Consider the following 24,000-nt stretch of genomic DNA (forward strand, 5'->3'; position numbering starts at 1 on the left):
AAAGAAAAGTAGAGAGCCAAATACTAGAGTCTGTGAACATTGCTCCAAAGTCAGGATTTTTTTTTGTTGATTTAATGTGCATACAAAAGTAAACATTGCAAAGGCAGCAATATATGATAAAACAAGACGGCAGCTCAATCATTTTTTTAAGTAAAATTATAACTTTTGTCATAATTTTTGCCGAGTAAAATTCCGATTGTTACTATAATATGGCCAAAATTTTAAAGTTTTCTAATAAAATTGTGACTTTTGTCAAGTAAAATGACGCTTTTCTTGTACAATTGCGACTGTTATTGAGTAAAATTCCAACTTTTATCCTAATGTTGCACAAATGTTCCGTTTTTCTTGTAAAATTGCCACTGTTATTGAGTAAAATGTCAACTTTTATCATATCGCACAAATTCTTGTAAAATTTTGACTTGAGTTGAGTAAAATTCCAACTTTTATCATAATGTTGCACAAATGTTCAGTTTTTCTTGTAAAATTGCCACTGTTATTGAGCAAAATGTCAACTTTGATCATAATATTGCACAAATTCTTGTAAAATTTTGACTTGCGTTGAGTAAAATTACGACTTTTATCATAATATTAGAGGTAGGCATTTTTCAGAGGTCTCAAGAAGGTAAGAAATACAAGAATGTGTGTGTGTGTGTGTGTGTGTGTGTGTGTGTGTGTGTGTGTGTGTGTGTGTGTGTGTGTGTGTGTGTGTGTGTGTGTGTGTGTGTGTGTGTGTGTGTGTGTGTTCTTGTATTTCTGCCTTTCTTGAGACACCAAGAAAGAAAAGTAGAGAGCCAAATACTAGAGTCTGTGAACATTGCTCCAAAGTCAGGATTTTTTTTTGTTGATTTAATGTGCATACAAAAGTAAACATTGCAAAGGCAGCAATATATGATAAAACAAGACGGCAGCTCAATCATTTTTTTAAGTAAAATTATAACTTTTGTCATAATTTTTGCCGAGTAAAATTCCGATTGTTACTATAATATGGCCAAAATTTTAAAGTTTTCTAATAAAATTGTGACTTTTGTCAAGTAAAATGACGCTTTTCTTGTACAATTGCGACTGTTATTGAGTAAAATTCCAACTTTTATCCTAATGTTGCACAAATGTTCCGTTTTTCTTGTAAAATTGCCACTGTTATTGAGTAAAATGTCAACTTTTATCATATCGCACAAATTCTTGTAAAATTTTGACTTGAGTTGAGTAAAATTCCAACTTTTATCATAATGTTGCACAAATGTTCAGTTTTTCTTGTAAAATTGCCACTGTTATTGAGCAAAATGTCAACTTTGATCATAATATTGCACAAATTCTTGTAAAATTTTGACTTGCGTTGAGTAAAATTACGACTTTTATCATAATATTAGAGGTAGGCATTTTTCAGAGGTCTCAAGAAGGTAAGAAATACAAGAATGTGTGTGTGTGTGTGTGTGTGTGTGTGTGTGTGTGTGTGTGTGTGTGTGTGTGTGTGTGTGTGTGTGTGTGTGTGTGTGTGTGTGTGTGTGTGTGTGTGTGTGTGTGTGTGTGTGTGTGTGCGTTTGTGTTCTTGTATTTTCCCCCTTCTTGAGGAGGTGTGAACAAGTGATGACATAAATCATGGTCCCAATAACATTGCATCTAACAGAGAGCCAAATACTAGAGTCTGTGAACATTGCTCCAAAGTCAGGATTTTTTTGTTGTTGATTTAATTCCTCAATTTCTCATCTTCTTTTTGTTGATGTAATATTGCAATATGTTCTCGTAAAAGCATTGCTTTTTAACGTCATTTTTTAAAGTAAAATTATAACTTTTGTCATTATTTTTGCCGAGTGAAATTCCGATTATTATTATAACATCGCCAAAATGTTAAAGTTTTCTTATAAAATTGTGACCTTTGGCGCGTAAAATGAAGACTCTTTTCATTAAATTGCCAAAATGTTCAGCTTTTCTTGTAAAATTGCGACTGTTATTGTTAATAGTTAATAGTGAGCCAAATACTAGAGTCAGTGAACATTGCTCCAAAGTCAGGATTTTTTTTGTTGATTTAATTCCTCAATTTCTCATATTCCTTTTGTTGATGTAATATTGCAATATGTTCTCGTAAAAGCATTGCTTTTTAACGTCATTTTTTAAAGTAAAATTATAACTTTTGTCATCATTTTTGCCAAGTGAAATTCCGATTATTATTATAACATCGCCAAAATGTTAAAGTTTTCTTGTAAAATTGTGACCTTTGGCGAGTAAAATGACGACTCTTTTCATTAAATTGCCAAAATGTTAAGCTTTTCTTGTAAAATTGCGACTGTTATTGTTAATAGTTAATAGTGAGCCAAATACTAGAGTCCGTGAACATTGCTCCAAAGTCAGGATTTTTTGTTGTTGATTTAATTCCTCAATTTCTCATATTCCTTTTGTTGATGTAATATTGCAATATGTTCTCGTAAAAGCATTACTTTTTAACGTCATTTTTTAAGTAAAATTATAACTTTTGTCATCATTTTTGCCAAGTGAAATTCCGATTATTATTATAACATCGCCAAAATGTTAAAGTTTTCTTATAAAATTGTGACCTTTGGCGAGTAAAATGACGATTCTTTTCATTAAATTGCCAAAATGTTGAGCTTTTCTTGTAAAATTGCGACTGTTATTGTTAATAGTTAATAGTGAGCCAAATACTCGAGTCCGTGAACATTGCTCCAAAGTTAGGATTTTTTTGTTGATTTAATTTCTAAATTTTTCATATTCTTTTTGTTGATGTAATATTGCAATATGTTCTCGTAAAAGCATTGCTTTTTAACGTCATTTTTTTAAGTAAAATTATAACTTTTGTCATCATTTTTGCCGAGTGAAATTCCGATTATTATTATAACATCGCCAAAATGTTAAAGTTTTCTTATAAAATTGTGACCTTTGGCGCGTAAAATGAAGACTCTTTTCATTAAATTGCCAAAATGTTCAGCTTTTCTTGTAAAATTGCGACTGTTATTGTTAATAGTTAATAGTGAGCCAAATACTAGAGTTCGTGAACATTGCTCCAAAGTCAGGATTTTTTTTGTTGATTTAATTCCTCAATTTCTCATATTCCTTTTGTTGATGTAATATTGCAAAATGTTCTCGTAAAAGCGTTACTTTTTAACGTAATTTTTAAAGTAAAATTATAATTTTAGTCATAATTTTTGCCGAGTGAAATTCCGATTATTATTATAACATCGCCAAAATGTTAAAGTTTTCTTATAAAATTGTGACCTTTGGCGAGTAAAATGACGACTCTTTTCATTAAATTGCCAAAATGTTAAGCTTTTCTTGTAAAATTGCGACTGTTATTGTTAATAGTTAATAGTGAGCCAAATACTGGTCTGTGAACATTGCTCCAAAGTCAGGATTTTTTTTTGGTTGATTTAATGTGCATACAAAAGTAAACATTGACAGGTGCAAAGGCAGCAATATATGATAAAACAAGACGGCAGCTAAATAATTTTTTTAAGTAAAATTATAACTTTTGTCATAATTTTTGCCGAGTAAAATTCCGATTGTTATTATAAAATGGCCAAAATTTTAAAGTTTTCTAATAAAATTGTGACTTTTGTCAAGTAAAATGACGACTCTTTTCATAAAACTGCCAACATTTTCAGCTTTTCTTGTACAATTGCGACTGTTATTGAGTAAAATTCCAACTTTTATCCTAATGTTGCACAAATGTTCCGTTTTTCTTGTAAAATTGCCACTGTTATTGAGTAAAATGTCAACTTTTATCATAATGTTGCACAAATTCTTGTAAAATTTTGACTTGCGTTGAGCAAAATTACGACTTTTATCATAATACTAGAGGTAGGCATTTTTCGGAGGTCTCAAGAAGGTAAGAAATACAAGTGTGTGTGTGTGCGTGTGTGTGTGTGTGTTTTCTTGTATTTCTTCCCTTCTTGAGACACCAAGAAGGAAAAGTAGCTTCCATATGAGGAGGTGTGAACAAGTTATTAGAGAGCCAAATACTAGAGTCTGTGAACATTGCTCCAAAGTCAGGACTTTTTTTGTTGTTGATTTAATGTGCATACAAAAGTCAACATTGACAGGTGCAAAGGCAGCAATATATGATACAACAAGACGGAAGCTAAAGAAGAACAATTTCTCATATTCTTTTTGTTTATCTAATATTGCAATATATTCTCGTAAAAATTATTACTTTTTTATGTAAAATTATGACTTTTTTATGTAAAATTATTACTTTTTAATGTAATTGTTTAAGTAAAATTATAACTTTTGTCATAATTGTTGCCAAGTAAAATTCTGATTATTATTATAATATTGCCAAGATGTTAGTTTTCTTATAAAATTGTGACTTTTGTCGAGTAAAATTACGACTCTTTTCATAAAATTGCCAACATTTTAAGCTTTTCTTGTAAAATTGCGACTGTTATTGAGTAAAATTCCAACTTTTATCATAATATTGCACAAATGTTCAGTTTTTATTGTAAAATTTTGACTTCCGTTGAGTAAAATTACGACTTTTATCATAATATTAGAGTTAGGCATTTTTCGGACGTCTCAAGAAGGTAAGAAATACAAGAATGTGTGTGTGTGTGTGTGTGTGTGTTCTTGTATTTCTGCCCTTCTTGAGACACCAAGAAGGAAAAGTAGCTTCCAAATGAGGAGGTGTGAACAAGTGATGACATAAATCATGGTCCCAATAACATTGCATCTAATAGAGAGCCAAATACTAGAGTCTGTGAACATTGCTCCAAAGTCAGGATTTTTGTTGTTGATTTAATTCCTCAATTTCTCATATTCTTTTTGTTGATGTAATATTGCAATATGTTCTCGTAAAAGCATTACTTTTTAACGTCATTTTTTAAGTAAAATTATAACTTTTGTCATCATTTTTGCCAAGTAAAATTCCGATTATTATTATAATATTGCCAAAATGTTACATTTTCTTGTAAAATTGTGGCTTTTGGCGAGTAAAATGACGACTCTTTTCATTAAATTGCCAAAATGTTAAGCTTTTCTTGTAAAATTGCGACTGTTATTGTTAATAGTTAATAGTGAGCCAAATACTAGAGTCTGTGAACATTGCTCCAAAGTCAGGATTTTTTGTTGTTGATTTAATTCCTCAATTTCTCATATTCCTTTTGTTGATGTAATATTGCAATATGTTCTCGTAAAAGCATTACTTTTTAACGTCATTTTTTAAGTAAAATTATAAGTTTTGTCATCATTTTTGCCAAGTGAAATTCTGATTATTATTATAGTATTGCCAAAATGTTACATTTTTCTTGTAAAATTGTGGCTGCTGGCGAGTAAAATGACGACTCTTTTCATTAAATTGCCAAAATGTTAAGCTTTTCTTGTAAAATTGCGACTGTTATTGTTAATAGTTAATAGTGAGCCAAATACTAGAGTCCGTGAACATTGCTCCAAAGTCAGGATTTTTTGTTGTTGATTTAATTCCTCAATTTCTCATATTCTTTTTGTTGATGTAATATTGCAATATGTTCTCGTAAAAGTATTACTTTTTAACGTCATTTTTTAAGTAAAATTATAACTTTTGTCATTATTTTTGCCAAGTGAAATTCCGATTATTATTATAACATCGCCAAAATGTGAAAGTTTTCTTATAAAATTGTGACCTTTGGCGAGTAAAATGACGACTCTTTTCATTAAATTGCCAAAATGTTAAGCTTTTCTTGTAAAATTGCGACTGTTATTGTTAATAGTTAATAGTGAGCCAAATACTGGTCTGTGAACATTGCTCCAAAGTCAGGATTTTTTTGTTGATTTAATTCCTCAATTTCTCATATTCTTTTTGTTGATGTAATATTGCAATATGTTCTCGTAAAAGCATTACTTTTTAACGTCATTTTTTAAGTAAAATTATAACTTTTGTCATCATTTTTGCCAAGTGAAATTCCGATTATTATTATAACATCGCCAAAATGTTAAAGTTTTCTTATAAAATTGTGACCTTTGGCGAGTAAAATGACGGCTCTTTTCATTAAATTGCCAAAATGTTAAGTTTTCTTGTAAAATTGCGACTGTTATTGTTAATAGTTAATAGTGAGCCAAATACTCGAGTCCGTGAACATTGCTCCAAAGTTAGGATTTTTTTGTTGATTTAATTTCTAAATTTTTCATATTCTTTTTGTTGATGTAATATTGCAATATGTTCTCGTAAAAGCATTACTTTTTAACGTAATTTTTTAAGTAAAATTATAACATTAGTCATAATTTTTGCCAAGTGAAATTCCGATTATTATTATAACATCGCCAAAATGTTAAAGTTTTCTTATAAAATTGTGACCTTTGGCGAGTAAAATGACGACTCTTTTCATTAAATTGCCAAAATGTTAAGCTTTTCTTGTAAAATTGCGACTGTTATTGTTAATAGTTAATAGTGAGCCAAATACTAGAGTCTGTGAACATTGCTCCAAAGTCAGGATTTTTTGTTGATTTAATGTGCATACAAAAGTAAACATTGACAGGTGCAAAGGCAGCAATATATGATAAAACAAGACGGCAGCTAAATAATTTTTAAAGTAAAATTATTACTTTTGTCATAATTTTTGCCAAGTAAAATTCTGATTATAATATTAACAAAATGTCCAATAAAATTGTGACTTTTGTCAAGTAAAATGACGACTCCTTTCATAACATTGCCAAAATGTTAAGTTTTTCTTGTAAAATTGCCACTGTTATTGAGTAAAATTTCAACTTTTATCATAATGTTGCACAAATTGTTGTAAAATTTTGACTTGCGTTGAGTAAAATTCCAACTTTTATCATTATATTGCACAAATGTTCCGTTTTTCTTGTAAAATTTTGACTTGCGTTGAGTAAAATGACGACTCTTATCATAACACTAGAGGTAGGCATTTTTCAGAGGTCTCAAGAAGGTAAGAAATACAAGAGTGTGTGTGTGTGTGTGTGTGTGTGTGTGTGTGTGTGTGTGTGTGTGTGTGTGTGTGTGTGTGTGTGTGTGTGTGTGTGTGTGTGTGTGTGTGTGTGTGTGTGTGTGTGTGTGTGTGTGTGTATGTGTGTGTTCTTGTATTTTTCCCCTTCTTGAGACACCAAGAAGGAAAAGTAGCTTCCATATGAGGAGGTGTGAACAAGTTAGGACATAAATCATGGTCCCAATAACATTGCATCTAATAGAGAGCCAAATACTAGAGTCTGTGAACATTGCTCCAAAGTCAGGATTTTTTTTTGTTGATTTAATGTGCATACAAAAGTAAACATTGACAGGTGCAAAGGCAGCAATATATGATAAAACAATACGGCAGCTAAATAATTTTTTTAAGTAAAATTATAACTTTTGTCATAATTTTTACTGAGTAAAATTCCGATTGTTACTATAATATGGCCAAAATTTTAAAGTTTTCTAATAAAATTGTGACTTTTGTCAAGTAAAATGACGACTCTTTTCATAAAACTGCCAAAATTTTCAGCTTTTCTTGTAAAATTGCGACTGTTATTGAGTAAAATTCCAACTTTTATCATAATATTGCACAAATTCTTGTAAAATTTTGACTTGAGTTGAGTAAAATTCCAACTTTTATGATTATATTGCACAAATGTTCCGTTTTTCTTGTAAAATTGCCACTGTTATTGAGTAAAATGTCAACTTTTATCATAATATTGCACAAATTCTTGTAAAATTTTGACTTGCGTTGAGTAAAATTACGACTTTTATCATAATACTAGAGGTAGGCATTTTTCAGAGGTCTCAAGAAGGTAAGAAATATAAGAATGTGTGTGTGTGTGTTCTTGTATTTCTTCCCTTCTTGAGACACTAGGAAGGAAAAGTAGCTTCCATATGAGGAGGTGTGAACAAGTTAATAGAGAGCCAAATACTAGGGTCTGTGAACATTGCTCCAAAGTCAGGATTTTGTTGTTGATTTAATGTGCATACAAAAGTAAACATTGACAGGTGCAAAGGCAGCAATATATGATAAAACAAGACGGCAGCTAAAGAAGAACAATTTCTCATATTCTTTTTGTTTACCTAATATTGCAATATATTCTCGTAAAAATTATTACTTTTTTATGTAAAATTATTACTTTTTAACGTAATTTTTTAAGTAAAATTATTAATTTTGTCATAATTGTTGCCAAGTAAAATTCTGATTATTATTATAATATTGCCAAGATGTTAGTTTTCTTATAAAATTGTGACTTTTGTTGAGTAAAATGACGACTCTTTTCATAAAATTGCCAAAAGTTTAAGCTTTTCTTGTAAAATTGCGACTGTTATTGAGTAAAATTCCAACTTTTATCATAATATTGCACAAATGTTCAGTTTTTCTTGTAAAATTTTGACTTGCGTTGAGTAAAATGACGACTTTTATCATAATATTAGAGTTAGGCATTTTTCGGAGGTCTCAAGAAGGTAAGAAATACAAGAATGTGTGTGTGTGTGTGTGTGTGTGTGTGTGTGTGTGTGTGTGTGTGTGTGTGTGTGTGTGTGTGTGTGTGTGTGTGTGTGTGTGTTCTTGTATTTTTCCCCTTCTTGAGACACCAAGAAGGAAAAGTAGCTTCCATATGAGGAGGTGTGAACAAGTGATGACATAAATCATGGTCCCAATAACATTGCATCTAATAGAGAGCCAAATACTAGTCTGTGAACATTGCTCCAAAGTCAGGATTTTTTGTTGTTGATTTAATGTGCATACAAAAGTAAACATTGACAGGTGCAAAGGCAGCAATATATGATAATGGGTGGGCGGCATGGCGTAGTGGGTAGAGCGGCCGTGCCAGAAACCTGAGGGTTGCAGGTTCGCTCCCCGCCTCTTACCATCCAAAATCGCTGCCGTTGTGTCCTTGGGCAGGACACTTCACCCTTGCCCCCGGTGCCGCTCACACCGGTGAATGAATGATGAATGAATGAGTTGTAAAAATGAATGATGGGTTCTCACTTCTCTGTGAAGCGCTTTGAGTGCCTAGAAAAGCGCTATATAAATCTAATCCATTATTATTATTATTATTATAAAACAAGACGGCAGCTAAAGAATTCCGAATTCATCCCCGAAAAAAATCTGGCAGGTGAACAGCTGACTTTTGTAATGATTTTGCCAACTAAAATTCTGATTATTATTATAATATTGCCGACATTTTAAAGTTTTCTTATAAAATTGTGACTTTTGTCGCGTAAAATGACGACTCTTTTCAAAAAATTGCCAAAATTTTGAGCTTTTCTTGTAAAATTGCGACTGTTATTGACTAAAATGTCAGCTTTTATCATAATATTGCACAAATTATTGTAAAATTTTGACTTGCGTTGAGTAAAATTACGACTTTTATCATAATACTAGAGGTAGGCATTTTTCGGAGGTCTCAAGAAGGTAACAAATACAAGAATGTGTGTGTGTGTGTGTGTGTGTGTGTGTGTGTGTGTGTGTGTGTGTGTGTGTTCTTGTATTTCTTCCCTTCTTGAGACACCAAGAAGGAAAAGTAGCTTCCATATGAAGAGGTGTGAACAAGTTAATAGAGAGCCAAATACTAGAGTCTGTGAACATTGCTCCAAAGTCAGGATTTTTTTTGGTTGATTTAATGTGCATACAAAAGTAAACATTGACAGGTGCAAAGGCAGCAATATATGATAAAAAGAAGAACAATTTCTCATATCCTTTTCATGTAATATTGCAATATGTTCTCGTAAAATCATTACTTTTTCATGTAAAATTATTACTTTTTAATGCAAAATGGTGACATTTGTCGTATAACATTCTGACTTTTATCACAATATTGCTGATGTTTTTGTTGTTCTTGTAAAACAGTGAAATTCTGACTTTTGTCATAATTTTGCCAAGTAAAATTCTGATTATTATTATAATATTGTCAACATTTTAAGGTTTTCTCATAAAATTGTGACTTTTGTCAAATAAAATTACGACTATTTTCATAAAATCGCCAAAATTTTAAGTTTTTCTTGTAAAATTGCCACAGTTATTGAGTAAAATTTCAACGTTTATCACAATATTCCACAAATTCTTGCAAAATTTTGACTTGCGTTGAGTAAAATTCCAACTTTTATCATAATATTGCACAAATGTTCAGTTTTTCTTGTAAAATTTTGACTTGCGTTGAGTAAAATGACGACTCTTATCATAACACTAGAGGTAGGCCTTTTTCAGAGGTCTCAAGAAGGTAAGAAATACAAGAATGTGTGTGTTCGTGCTCTTGTATCTTCTTGAGACACCAAGAAGGAAAAGTAGCTTCCATATGAGGAGGTGTGAACAAGTTAATAGAGAGCCAAACACTAGGGTCTGTGAACATTGCTCCATTTTTTTGGTTGATTTAATGTGCATACTAAAGCAGTGGTCCCCAACCTTTTTGTAGCTGCGGACCGGTCAACGCTTGAAAATTTGGGGGTGGTGGGGGCGGTATTTAAAAAAAAAAAAAGTTTTTTTTTTTTTTGTTTTTGTTTTTTTTTACATAAATAAATACAATCATGTGTGCTCACGGACTGTATCCCTGCAGACTGTATTGATCTATATTGATATATAATGTATATATTGTGTTTTTTATGTTGATTTCATTAAAAAAAAAAAAAAAATTTTTTTTTTTTTTTTTTTTTTTTAAATTTCTTGTGCGGCCCGGTACCAATCGGGGACCACTGTACTAAAGTAAACATTGCAAAGGCAGCAATATGTGATAAAACAAGACGGTTAAGTAAAATTATAACTTTTGTCATAATTTTTGCCAAGTAAAATTCTGATTATTATTATCATATTGCCAAAATGTTAAAGTTTTCTCATAAAATTGTGACTTTTGTCGAGTAAAATGACGACTCTTTTCATAAAATTGCCCAAATGTTACGTTTTTCTTGTAAAATTGCGACTGTTAATGAGTAAAATTCCAACTTTTATCATAATATTGCACAAATGTTCAGTTTTTATTGTAAAATGTTGACCTTTTCCTTGTGAAATTCCAACTCATTTTTCACAACAATCTTTTTTATATGTGCATAGTATGTATATATTATTAATGTTGTAAATACACTTCTTTATATATCTAGAAAGGCTGGTCCTAAAGAGGTAGGCTTTTTTCTCAGGTCTCAAGAAGGTACGAAATACAAGTGTGTGTGTGTGTGTCTGTTTGTGTATGTGTGTGTTTGTGTATGTGTGTGTTTGTGTGTGTGTGTGCCTCTCGGGTTGCAGCACCCGTGAGGGTGTGCACGCGGGCCGGCTGCTGGATTCGGCTGCAGGCGTGTTGTGTTTCACCAGGTGTCAGTGAACGCACCATGCAACAGTGACGCAAGGAGCCACCTTTGTGCATTTTGTCCGTTTACTCAAATCTTACTGTTTGTTTTTGTGGCCGTAGTTTGCAACTGTGTTGTTACTTAAAATGTGCTGCTTTGCCCATTTCCAAATCTGAAAAAAAACCCAAAAAAACCGTAGTGGTATAATAATTTTCTTAGTATTTCAAAAGGAGCTACAAAGGCATTTAAATGTTGCTGCTGACGTCCCAGCAGGCACAAGACATTGTTGATACAACGTTGATTATACGTTAACGTCCTTTTTTTAAAATAATCATTAACTTGGAATTCAATGGCAGCAACACGTTGCAAAAAAGTGGTCACAGGTGCATTTTTACCACTGTGTTACATGGCCTTTCCTTTTAACAACACTCAGTAAAGGTTTGCTTGATGTACAGCTTAAGTTGTTCAACAGTCTCCCTTCTCATATTTTAGCCTTCACACATTTTCAATGTCTGGACTACAGGCAGGCCAGTCTAGTACCCGCACTATTTTACTACGAAGCCACGCTGTTGTAACACCTGGCTTGGCATTGTCTTGCTGAAATAAGCAGGGGCGTCCATGGTAACGTTGCTTGGATGGCAACATATGTTGCTCCAAAACCTGTATGTACCTTTCAGCATTAATGGTGCCTTCACAGATGTGTAAGTTACCCATGTCTTGGGCACTAATACACCCCCATACCATCACACATGCTGCCTTTTACACTTTGACCCTAGAACAATCCAGATGGTTCTTTTCCTCTTTGGTCCGGAGGACACGACGTCCACAGTTTCCGAAAACAATTTAAAATGCGGACTCATCAGAATACAGAACACTTTTCCACTTTGTATCAGTCCATCTTGGATGAGCTCGTGCCCAGCGAAGCCGACGGCGTTTCTGGGTGTTGTTGATAAACGGCTTTGGCTTTGCATAGGAGAGTTTTAACTTGCACTTACAGATGTAGCGACCAACTGTAGTTACTGACAGTGGTTTTCTGAAGTGTTCCTGAGCCCATGTGGTGATATCCTTTACACACTGATGTGGCTTTTTCATGCAGTACCGCCTGAGGGATGGAAGGTCACGGGCTTAGCTGCTTACGTGCAGTGATTTCTCCAGATTCTCTGAACCCTTTGATGATATTACGGAGCGTAGATGGTGAAATCCCTAAATTCCTTGCAATAGCTGGTTGAGAAATGTTGTTCTTAAACAAATTTGCTCACGCATTTGTTGACAAAGTGGTGACCCTCGACCCCGTCCTTGTTTGTGAACGACTGAGCATTTCACGGAAGCTGCTTTTATACCCAATCACGGCACCCACCTGTTCCCAATTAGCCTGTTCACCCGTGGGATGTTCCGAATAAAAGTGTTTGATGAGCACTCAACGTTCTCAGTCTTTTTTGCCACTTGTGCCAGCTTTTTTGAAACATGTTGCAGGCATCAAATTCCAAATGAGCTAATATTTGCAAAAAAAAATAACAAAGTTTCCCAGTATGTTGTCTTTGCAGTCTATTACTGCCAAAACTCCACAAACGACATCAGTTTAGGTAACAGGACTGTGGTAACCGACTCCATTTTATAATGCAATTTCTTAATTCAATCATTTTTCTTTCTTCATGCGAGTCATGCGGTGTTGCGGAGACGTCCTGGCTTTTCAAAGCGTGCAAAGCTCACGTCAACAACTGAGCGCTCTCTTTGCACAGAGGTCGTTCACCTTTGTTGGCGCCAAACGAGCAAAGAAAGAAAAAAAAACCCAGCTCCACCCGTTGGCTTGCAACACATTTAAAGGTACAGTCAGTGACACCGTGCAGACTGCTTATGTATGATGACCCCGCCCCCCAGGTGTAGTTAGTGGTGTAAGAGGACGCTGCCAACTAGTGGCCCAGCGTGTGAACTGCAGCAAGGTGAAGAAAGACCAAGTTCAAGTAGCAGAAAATATATTAACAAGGCTAAAACCTCCTCCCACCATTTCTAGTGGAGGTTCATTTGTGCCTTTATGACTAATTTATTTAAAAAAAAAAAAAATTTAACACTGAATTTATGTAATTTTTGCTTTTGAATTTTGTGAACTGAATTTTTTTTTTTTTACATCAAATTATGCTGAGTTTTATTAAGAAAAAAAAAATGTGTCTTTAAAAATGGTTTATTTTTAAAATGCAGAGTATACAAACTTGGTGTAAAAAAATGTAGCGTATAAAAAGTCGCTGTATAAAAATCAGTGTCTAAAAATTCAGCATCTAAAAATTCTATGTAAAAAAAATTCAGTGTAAAAAAAAAATCAGTGTATAGAATTCAGTGTAAAAAATCAGTTTCTAAAAATTCAGTGTATATAGTTCAGTGTATAAAAATTCAGTGTAAAAAAAATTCAGTGTAAAAAAAATTGAGAGTGTAAAAATTCAGTGTAAAAAAAATCAGTGTATAAAAATTCAGCGTATAAAATTCAGTGTATAAAATTCAGCATATAAAAATCCAGTGTAAAAAAACAGAGCAAAAAAAATCAGTGTATAAAAAATCAGTGTATAAAAATTCATTGTATAAAAAATTCAATGTATAAAATTCAGTGTATAAAAAATCAGTGCATAAAAATTCAGTGTAAAAAAACCTTTAAAAAAATGAGTGTATAAAATTTGAGTGTAAAAAAAATTCACTGTATAAAAATTGAGTGTGTAAAAATAAAAAATTCAGCGTATAAAAATTCAGCGTATAAAATTCAGTGTATAAAATCCAGCATATGAAAATCCAGTGTAAAAAAACAGTGTATAAAAAATCAGTATATAAAAATTAATTGTATAAAAAATTCAGCGTATAAAAATTCAATGTATAAAATTCAGTGTATAAAATCCAGCATATAAAAATCCAGTGCAAAAAAATTCAGTGTATAAAAAATCAGTGTATAAAAATTCATTGTATAAAAAATTCAGCGTATAAAAATTCAATGTATAAAATTCAGTGTATAAAAAATCAGTGCATACAAATCCAGTGTAAAAAAACCTAAAAAAAAATGAGTGTATAAAATTTGAGTGTAAAAAAAATTCAGTGTATAAAAATTGAGTGTGTAAAAGTAAAAAATTCAGCGTATAAAAATTCAGCGTATAAAATTCAGTGTATAAAATCCAGCATATAAAAATCCAGTGTAAAAAAACAGTGTATAAAAAATCAGTATATAAAAATTAATTGTATAAAAAATTCAGCGTATAAAAATTCAATGTATAAAATTCAGTGTATAAAATCCAGCATATAAAAATCCAGTGCAAAAAAATTCAGTGTATAAAAAATCAGTGTATAAAAATTCATTGTATAAAAAATTCAGCGTATAAAAATTCAATGTATAAAATTCAGTGTATAAAAAATCAGTGCATACAAATCCAGTGTAAAAAAACCTAAAAAAAAATGAGTGTATAAAATTTGAGTGTAAAAAAAATTCAGTGTATAAAAATTGAGTGTGTAAAAGTAAAAAATTCAGCGTATAAAAATTCAGCGTATAAAATTCAGTGTATAAAATCCAGCATATAAAAATCCAGTGTAAAAAAACAGTGTATAAAAAATCAGTATATAAAAATTAATTGTATAAAAAATTCAGCGTATAAAAATTCAATGTATAAAATTCAGTGTATAAAATCCAGCATATAAAAATCCAGTGCAAAAAAATTCAGTGTATAAAAAATCAGTGTATAAAAATTCATTGTATAAAAAATTCAGCGTATAAAAATTCAATGTATAAAATTCAGTGTATAAAAAATCAGTGCATACAAATCCAGTGTAAAAAAACCTAAAAAAAAATGAGTGTATAAAATTTGAGTGTAAAAAAAATTCAGTGTATAAAAATTGAGTGTGTAAAAGTAAAAAATTCAGCGTATAAAAATTCAGCGTATAAAATTCAGTGTATAAAATCCAGCATATAAAAACCCAGTGTAAAAAACCAGTGTAAAAAAAATTCAGTGTATAAAAAATCAGTGTATGAAAATTAATTGTATAAAAAATTCAGCGTATAAAAATTCAATGTATAAAATTCAGTGTATAAAAATCTGTGTATAAAAATTGACTGTGTAAAAATAAAAAATTCAGCGTATAAAAATTCAGCGTACAAAAATTCAGCACATAAAATTCAGTGTATAAAATGCAGCATATAAAAATCCAGTGTAAAAAAACAGTGCAAAAGAATTCAGTGTATAAAAAATCAGTGTATAAAAATTAATTGTATAAAAAATTCAATGTATAAAATTCAGTGTATAAAAAATCAGTGCATAAAAATCCAGTGTAAAAAAACCTAAAAAAAAATGAGTGTATAAAATTTGAGTGTAAAAAAAATTCAGTGTATAAAAATTGAGTGTGTAAAAATAAAAAATTCAGCGTATAAAAATTCAGCGTATAAAAATTCAGCGTATAAAATTCAGTGTATAAAATCCAGCATATAAAAACCCAGTGTAAAAAACCAGTGTATGAAAATTAATTGTATAAAAAATTCAGCGTATAAAAATTCAATGTATAAAATTCAGTGTATAAAAATCTGTGTATAAAAATTGACTGTGTAAAAATAAAAAATTCAGCGTATAAAAATTCAGCATACAAAAATTCAGCGCATAAAATTCAGTATATAAAATTCAGTGTATAAAATCCAGCATATAAAAATACAGTGTAAAAAAACAGTGCAAAAAAATTCAGTGTATAAAAAATCAGTGTATAAAAATTCATTGTATAAAAAATTCAATGTATAGAATTCAGTGTATAAAAAATCAGTGCATAAAAATCCAGTGTAAAAAAAACTAAAAAAAAATGAGTGTATAAAATTTGAGTGTAAAAAAAATTCAGTGTATAAAAATTGAGTGTGTAAAAGTAAAACATTCAGCGTATAAAAATTCAGCGTATAAAATTCAGTGCATAAAATCCAGCATATAAAAATCCAGTGTAAAAAAACAGTGTAAAAAAAATTCAGTGTATAAAAAATCAGTGTATGAAAATTAATTGTATAAAAAATTCAGCGTATAACAATTCAATGTATAAAATTCAGTGTATAAAAATCCAGTGTAAAAAAAACTATAAAAAAATCAGTGTATAAAAATCCAGTGTGAAAAAATCCAGTGTATAAAAATTCAGTGTATAAAAAATCAATGTATAAAAATTCAGTGTATAAAAAAAATCTGTGTATAGAATTCAGTGTATAAAAAAATTGGTGTATAAAAATTGAGTGTATAGAAATTCCACCTCCTCCACATATTGGATATAACTTCACTGTTCTGCAGAACTTTGCTGTAGAATTCTGCCTCCGTCTGACACTCGCTATCAGGGTTAGGTAAGGTAAACAAGCCCCGCCCACTCTGTTCCTGCCGGTCTGCATGAAGCACAGCTTCGTACGTCACATTCTAACTATTGCAATCATTTGTAGTTTGAAAACATCCATTGAAATGTTAATTATGTTGTATTATGCCCAGTTAACTGCCTTTTTGATGCTGTTTGGCAAGACCCGTGTCACGTGACTTCAAACTTGACACCTCATTGGCTGCTTCTGATACAGGATCGATTGCTTCAGTCTTCATTTACCGGAAGTGAGTCTTGCTTTTTGAAGCAGCGACTGTTTCGACACATTAAATTAAATTTAATTAAAATTACACTAAATTACACGAAGTTTACACAGAATTTTAAAAAATAAGTTAAATTAAAATTACACTGAATTTTGAAAATTACATTAAATTAAAATAACACTATTTACACAGAATACTTTTTTTTTTTAAATTACTCTGAATTACCCTAAATTTACACAGAATTTAGAAAAATTAATTAATTAAAATTACCCTAAATTTACACTGAATTTTAAAAAAAATACATTAAAATTATACTAAATTTACACAGAATTAAAAACATTTTTAAATTAAAATCACACTAAATTACACAACATTTACACAGAAATGTAAAAATGTAATTAAAATTACACTAAATTTACACTGAATTTTGAAAATTAAATAAATTACAATTACTCTAAAATACACTAAATTTACACTGAATTTTAAGAATTAAATTAAAATTATACTAAATTACACTACATTTACACTGAATTTTAAAAATGTTATTAAAATAACATTGAATTTACACTGAATTTTAAAAATGTAATTAAAATTACACTAAATTTACACTGAATTTTTTAAATGTTATTAAATTACAATCACACTAAATTACACTAAATTTACACTGAATTTTAAAAATTGTATTAATTTAGAATTACACTAAATTACACTAAATTTACACAGAATTTTAAAAATTATATTAAATTAAAATTACACTAAATTTTAACAATTTAATTACATAGAAATCACACAAAATGTAAATATAATTAAATTAAAAATTACACTAAATTACACAGAATGTTAAAAATTTAAATAAAATTATACTAAATTACACTAAATTTATACAGAATTTTTTGAAAATGTTATTAAAATTACACAACATTCACACTGAATCCAAAAAATGTAATTAAATCAAAATCACACTAAATTTACACTGAATTTTACAAATGTAATTAAAGTAAAATTCCACTAAATTACACTAAATTTACATGGAATTTTAAAAATGGTATTAAATTTAAATTACACTAAATTACACTAAATTTACACAGAATTTTAAACATTAAATTAAAATAAAATTATACTAAATTACACTAAATTTAAACAGAATTTAAAAAATTAAATTGAATTAAAATTACGCTAAATTTACACAGAATTTTAAAAATTATATTAAAGTAAAATTACACTACACTAAATTTACACTAAATTTTTTTAAATGTAATTAAATTTAAATCACACGAAATGTACACGTAATTTTAAAAATAGAATTACATTACAAATTACACTAAATTACACAGAATTGTAAACATTTTATTAAAATTATACCTAATTACACTAAATTTACACTGAATTTTTTGAAAATTGTATTAAAATTACACAACATTTTCAAAAATGTAATTAAATCAAAATCACACTAAATTTACACTGAATTTTTAAAATGTTATTAAATTAAAATTACACTAAATTACACTAAATTTGCACCGAATTTTAAACATTCAATTAAATAAAAATTACTCTAAATTAAACTAAATTTGCACAGAATTTAAAAAATTATATTAAATTAAAATTACACTAAATTACACTAAATTTACACTAAATTTTAAAAATTAAATTAAAATACACGAAATGTACACAGAATTTTTCAAATTATATTAAATTAAAATTACACTAAATTTACACTACATTGTTATTTATCTAATTAAATTAAAATACATGACATTTTTTACATAATTGTTAATACAGAATTAAATAGAAATTACACAGAATTGTAAAAATTTAATTAAAATGACAGTAAATTCACACTGAATTTTTATACACTGATTTTTTATTTACACTGAATTTTTAAACACATGCATTTTGCTAACATTTTTTTTCAATGAGATTGTCAACATAATTTGATGTAAAAAAACAACACAATAATTTCACAAAATTCAAGCACAAAAAAATTCAGTTACATTAATTCAGTGTCAAAAAAATAAGCTTTCGTCACAAAGACACACATCAACCTCCATATTTACCGCATCAGTTTTTTTTATTTTTTGAAAGGTCTTTGCGGGTGTTGTGATTCCGTTGTTGTGTTCCAATGTTTGGAGTTGTTTGCAAAAGCTCAGCTGTCACTTTACGACGCAGTGAGTCAGTTTGTTGTAGCGTGTTTCTGTGGTGTGTGTGGGAGTGACATGATAGTCAAGTTATGAAAAGAAGATGGCTAATTTACTGTCACACTGGACGTGTTTGCCAATGTCATTGTTGGTGCTTCCCAAAGCCTTTTGAAAAGCTACAATACTAAAGGCCTACTTTTGGAAGTCTGTTTTCTTTTAAAGGCTCACCATTATAATTAGCACAAAGAATAATTGTATCAACACGCACAAATGTTAGCAACGCTACTTTATTTGGCATCAGGAAAGTTTCCCTACATGTTATCTTACAGCCTTATGCTGTAAATATTTGTGTATAAAAATTTGTGTATAAAAATTCAGTGTAAAAAAATCAATATAAAAAATGTATTGTATAAACATTCAGTGGTATAAAATTCAGTGTATAAAAATTCAATGTAAAAAATTCAGTGTATAAATATTCAGTGTATAAAATTCAGTATATAAAAATTCAATGTAAAAAATTCAGTGTATGAAAAATCCAGTGTATAAAAAATGCAGTGTATAAAAATTCAGTGTATAAAACTCAGTTTATTAAAATTCAGTGTATAAAATATGTGTACAAAAATTCAGTGTAAAAAAAATCAGTTTATAAAAGATTCAGTGTATAAAAATTCAATACACAAATTCAGTGTATAAACATTCAGTGTATAAAATTCAGTTTATTAAAATTCAGTGTATAAAAATTCAATAGAAAAAATACAGTGTATAAACATTCAGTGTATAAAATTTGCGTATAAAAATTCAGTGTAAAAAAATCAGTTAATAAAAAATTCAGTGTATAAAAATTCAATATAAAAAATTCATTGTATAAACATTCAGTGGTATAAAATTCAGTGTATAAAAATTCAATGTAAAAAATTCAGTGTATGAAAAATTCAGTGTATAAAAATTCAGTGTATAAAATTCAGTGTATAAAATTTGTGTATAAAAATTCAGTGTAAAAAATCGGTTTATAAAAAATGCAGTGTATAAAAGTTCAATATAAAAATCTCAGTGTATAAACATTCAGTGTATAAGATTCAGTGTATAAAAATTCAATGTAAAAAAATTCAGTGTATGAAAAATTCTGTGTATAAAAAATGCAGTGTGTAAAAATTCAGTGTATAAAACTCAGTTTATTAAAATTCAGTGTATAAAAATTCAGTGTATAAAATCTGTGTATGAAAATTCAGTGTAAAAAAATCAGTTTATAAAAAATTCAGTGTATAAAAATTCAATGTAAAAAATGCAGTGTATGAAAAATGCAGTGTATGAAAAATTCAGTGTATAAAATTCAGTGTATAAAATGTGTGTATGAAAATTCAGTGTAAAAAAATCAAAACAAAAAATTCAGTGTATAAACATTCAGTGTATAACATTTAGTGTATAAAAATTCGATGTAAAAAATTCAGTGTATGAAAAATTCAGTGTATAAAAAATTCAGTGTATAAAGATTAAGTGTATAAAATTCAGTGTATAAAAATTCAATGTAAAAAATTCAGTGTATGAAAAATTCTGTGTATAAACAATGCATCGTATAAAATTCAGTTTATTAAAATTCAGTGTATAAAAATTCGGTGTATAAAATTCAATGTATAAAATTTGTGTATAAAGATTCAGTGTAAAAAAATCAGTTTATAAAAAGTTCAGTGTATAAAAATTATATATACAAATTCAGTGTATAAAAAATTCAGTGTATAAAATTCAATGTAAAAAATTCAGTGCATAAAAAATTCAGTGTATAAAATTCAATGTAAAAAATTCAGTGTATGAAAAATTCTGTGTACAAAAAATTCAGTGTATAAAAATGTGTGTATAAATATTCAGTGTAAAAAAAATCAGTGTAAAAAAAATCAGTTTATAAAAATAGCGAGTTAGCTATTTTTAGCTACATGCTAACAATACGCTAACATTTTAAGGTCATGCTAGGTTAGCATATACCCGCTTACGTTAGCTTCGCCTATTCGCCGAGGTTAAAAGTCTTCAAAAGAAAGCAAACATTTGAGCAACTCCTCTCCCGAAACATAGATGCTAGATTTTTCTCACGTTTGTTGTCCGTAAACTTCCTCTGGAGACACGCATTTCTGTTGGAACGTCGTGGAAAATGTCAGCTTTGAAGCAAACGCCACAGGGAAGTTGAGTGTGAGTCTTTTAACTCCACTTGAAAGAGGCGCTTCATGTTGAATTCAGAGGAGCCTTGACTGGAGCGGCGCTTCTTAGCTCGGCTGCCGGGTCGGGTCTGGTGGTGACGGACCTCCGAGGGAGGAGTGGTGCTTCAAATTCGTGCATTTTTAATGAGATCCGGCGCTAAAGAAAATGTGCCGTTCAAAGACAATCATGTTGTGTTTTATTCAAACTGCTTCAACGTGTGCTCGTCAGGTGAGCCAGGCCCCGCGGGGGGAGCTGCCGGGTCTGGCGCTGGGCGCCTTCGACGAGCGGTCCTACCTGGCGGCGAAGCAGCTGAGCCCAGGAGACGACCCGTACAGGGAGCACGCCTTCAACCTGCAGGAGAGCGACCGGCTGGGGGGCGAGCGCACCATCAGGGACACCCGACACTACAGGTGAGCGGCCGGGGGGGGGCCACCCAACACTCAAAACCGCTTAATATTTGACAATCTGATGGTAGAAAATGTCAGGTTCAAACACTGATGACATCTATTAAACAAGACAAGAAGCAAGGAATCAAACAGAGACAGAATTCAATTTGGCTCAATTGAGGAGAAACGTCTGGGCTGTACTCTTGTACAGTCTCCCACCGCGCTCTGACCAAAGATCGTACGCCTCCTCTTTTATTTGGGCTTTCCCTGATTACATGACAACAGCTGGTTCTAAAGGGAGGGGGGTCGTAAACAGCCGCTGCCTTTGGTCACAAAAGAAAAGGTCGGTTCAAAGAAAAGGTCGTAAAACAGATCAAAAAAGAGGTGCCTGGAGCTTAGGCAGGTCCTGCTTTCTCTCCGCTTTGTAGATCTCGGGTCAAGACAAAATCTTCCTGTGGATTACGATGCGTCAAAGAAACCGACACCTTCATGTCGCTTCCCATCCTCCACCGTGGAGTTTTACCAGCCTTTTGCTTGGTAGGATCAAAGACAGCTTTTGTCCTCTCGCCGGGAACTCGTTGAAACACAAAGTTTTGTGATAACTTAGATACAATTAGTGAAAAGGTTTGGACACCCCTGGTTAACCAATCAGAGCGCAGTATTCAGTACAATGGGCCCTGATTGGCTCAGCCTCAGGCAGCAATATTATATTGCATTAAAGGAGTGTAAAGGTGAGCATATTTGTGTTGTTTAAGTTTAATTGTTGTGATCATTTTGCTCACAATAACTGTGATATTAATTGGATTATTTTTACATCCCTACTGTGTGTGTTTGGGGATATTATTTTAGGAGGATTAAATTGTGATATAAAATCCAGAATTTTATTTTAAAAAATGTTTATTTAATTTGATGACAATGTTGTAATATTACAAGAAAATACTAATGAACAGAATGTAATAATATCGTGACATTTTCATGATATTGCAAATCATAAACGTCAGTTTATTAAAATTCAGTGTATAAAAATTCAGTGTATAAAAAAATCAGTGTATAAACAATTCAGTGTATAAAATTCAGTGTATAAAAATTCAGTGTATGAAATTCAGTGTATAAAAAATAAGTGTATAAAATTCAGTGCATAAAAAAATTCAGTGTATAAAATTCAGTGTATAAAAAATTAAGTGTATAAAATTCAGTGTATAAAAAAATTCAGTGTATAAAAAAATTCAGTGTATAAAATTCAGTGTATAAAAAATTAAGTGTATAAAATTCAGTGTATAAAAAAATTCAGTGTATAAAATTCAGTGCATAAAAAAAATCAGTGTATAAAAATTCAGTGTATCAAAATTCATTGTATAAAAAATTTAGTGTATAAAATTCAGTGCATAAAAAAATTTAGTGTATAAAAAATTCGGTATATAAAAATTTAGTGTATAAAAAAAATCAACGTAAAACAAATTCAGTGTATAAAAATTAATGTGTATAAAAATTCAGTGTATAAAAGAAATCAGTGTATGAACAAGTCAGTGTATAAAAATTCAGTGTATAAAATTCAGAGTATAAAAATTAAGTGTATAAAATTCAGTGCATAAAATAAATTCAGTGTATAAAATTCAGTGTATAAAAAATTAAGTGTATAAAATTCAGTGTATAAAAAAATTCAGTGCATAAAATTCAGTGCATAAAAAAATTCAGTGTATAAAAATTCATTGTATAAAAAATTTAGTGTATAAAATTCAGTGCATAAAAAAATTTAGTGTATAAAAAATTCGGTATATAAAAATTTAGTGTATAAAAAAGTCAACGTACAACAAATTCAGTGTATAAAAATTAATGTGTATTAAAATTCAGTGTATAAAAGAAATCAGTGTGTAAACAATTCAGTGTATAAAAATTCAGTGTATAAAATTCAGTGTATAAAAATTAAGTGTATAAAATTCAGTGCATAAAAAAATTCATTGTATAAAAAATTTAGTGTATAAAATTCAGTGCATAAAAAAATTTAGTGTATAAAAAATTCGGTATATAAAAATTTAGTGTATAAAAAAATCAACATATAACAAATTCAGTGTATAAAAATTAATGTGTATTAAAATTCAGTGTATAAAAATTCAGTGTATAAAAGAAATCAGTGTATAAACCATTCAGTGTATAAAATTCAGTGTATAAAAATTCAGTGTATAAAATTCAGTGTATAAAATTTAAGTGTGTAAAATTCAGTGCATAAAAAAAATTCAGTGTATAAAATTCAGTGTATAAAAAATTAAGTGTATAAAATTCAGTGTATAAAAAAAATCAGTGTGTAAAATTCAGTGCATAAAAAAATTCAGTGTATAAAAAAATTCAGTGTATAAAATTCAGTGTATAAAATTCAGTGCATAAAAAAATTCAGTGTATAAAAATTCAGTGTATAAAAATTCATTGTATAAAAAATTTAGTGTATAAAATTCAGTGCATAAAAAAATTTAGTGTATAAAAAAATCAACTTATAACAAATTCAGTGTATAAAAATTAATGTGTATTAAAATTCAGTGTATAAACAATTCAGTGTATAAAATTCAGTGTAT

At 29.8% G+C, this 24,000-nt stretch overlaps 1 protein-coding gene across 1 annotated transcript in view; it reads left to right on the forward strand.

Moving 5' to 3' along the window:
* The window catches only part of galnt16 (UDP-N-acetyl-alpha-D-galactosamine:polypeptide N-acetylgalactosaminyltransferase 16), an 84,483-nt gene that overhangs the window by 829 nt on the left and 59,654 nt on the right, over positions 1-24,000 (forward strand). The window contains exon 2 of the mRNA XM_062034719.1: positions 21,276-21,457. Within this exon, the coding sequence (XP_061890703.1) occupies positions 21,276-21,457 (182 nt within the window). The remainder of the gene's footprint in view (positions 1-21,275; positions 21,458-24,000) is intronic.

This window comes from Entelurus aequoreus, linkage group LG23 (assembly GCF_033978785.1).
Source record: "Entelurus aequoreus isolate RoL-2023_Sb linkage group LG23, RoL_Eaeq_v1.1, whole genome shotgun sequence".
NCBI classification, from domain to species: Eukaryota; Metazoa; Chordata; class Actinopteri; order Syngnathiformes; family Syngnathidae; genus Entelurus; species Entelurus aequoreus.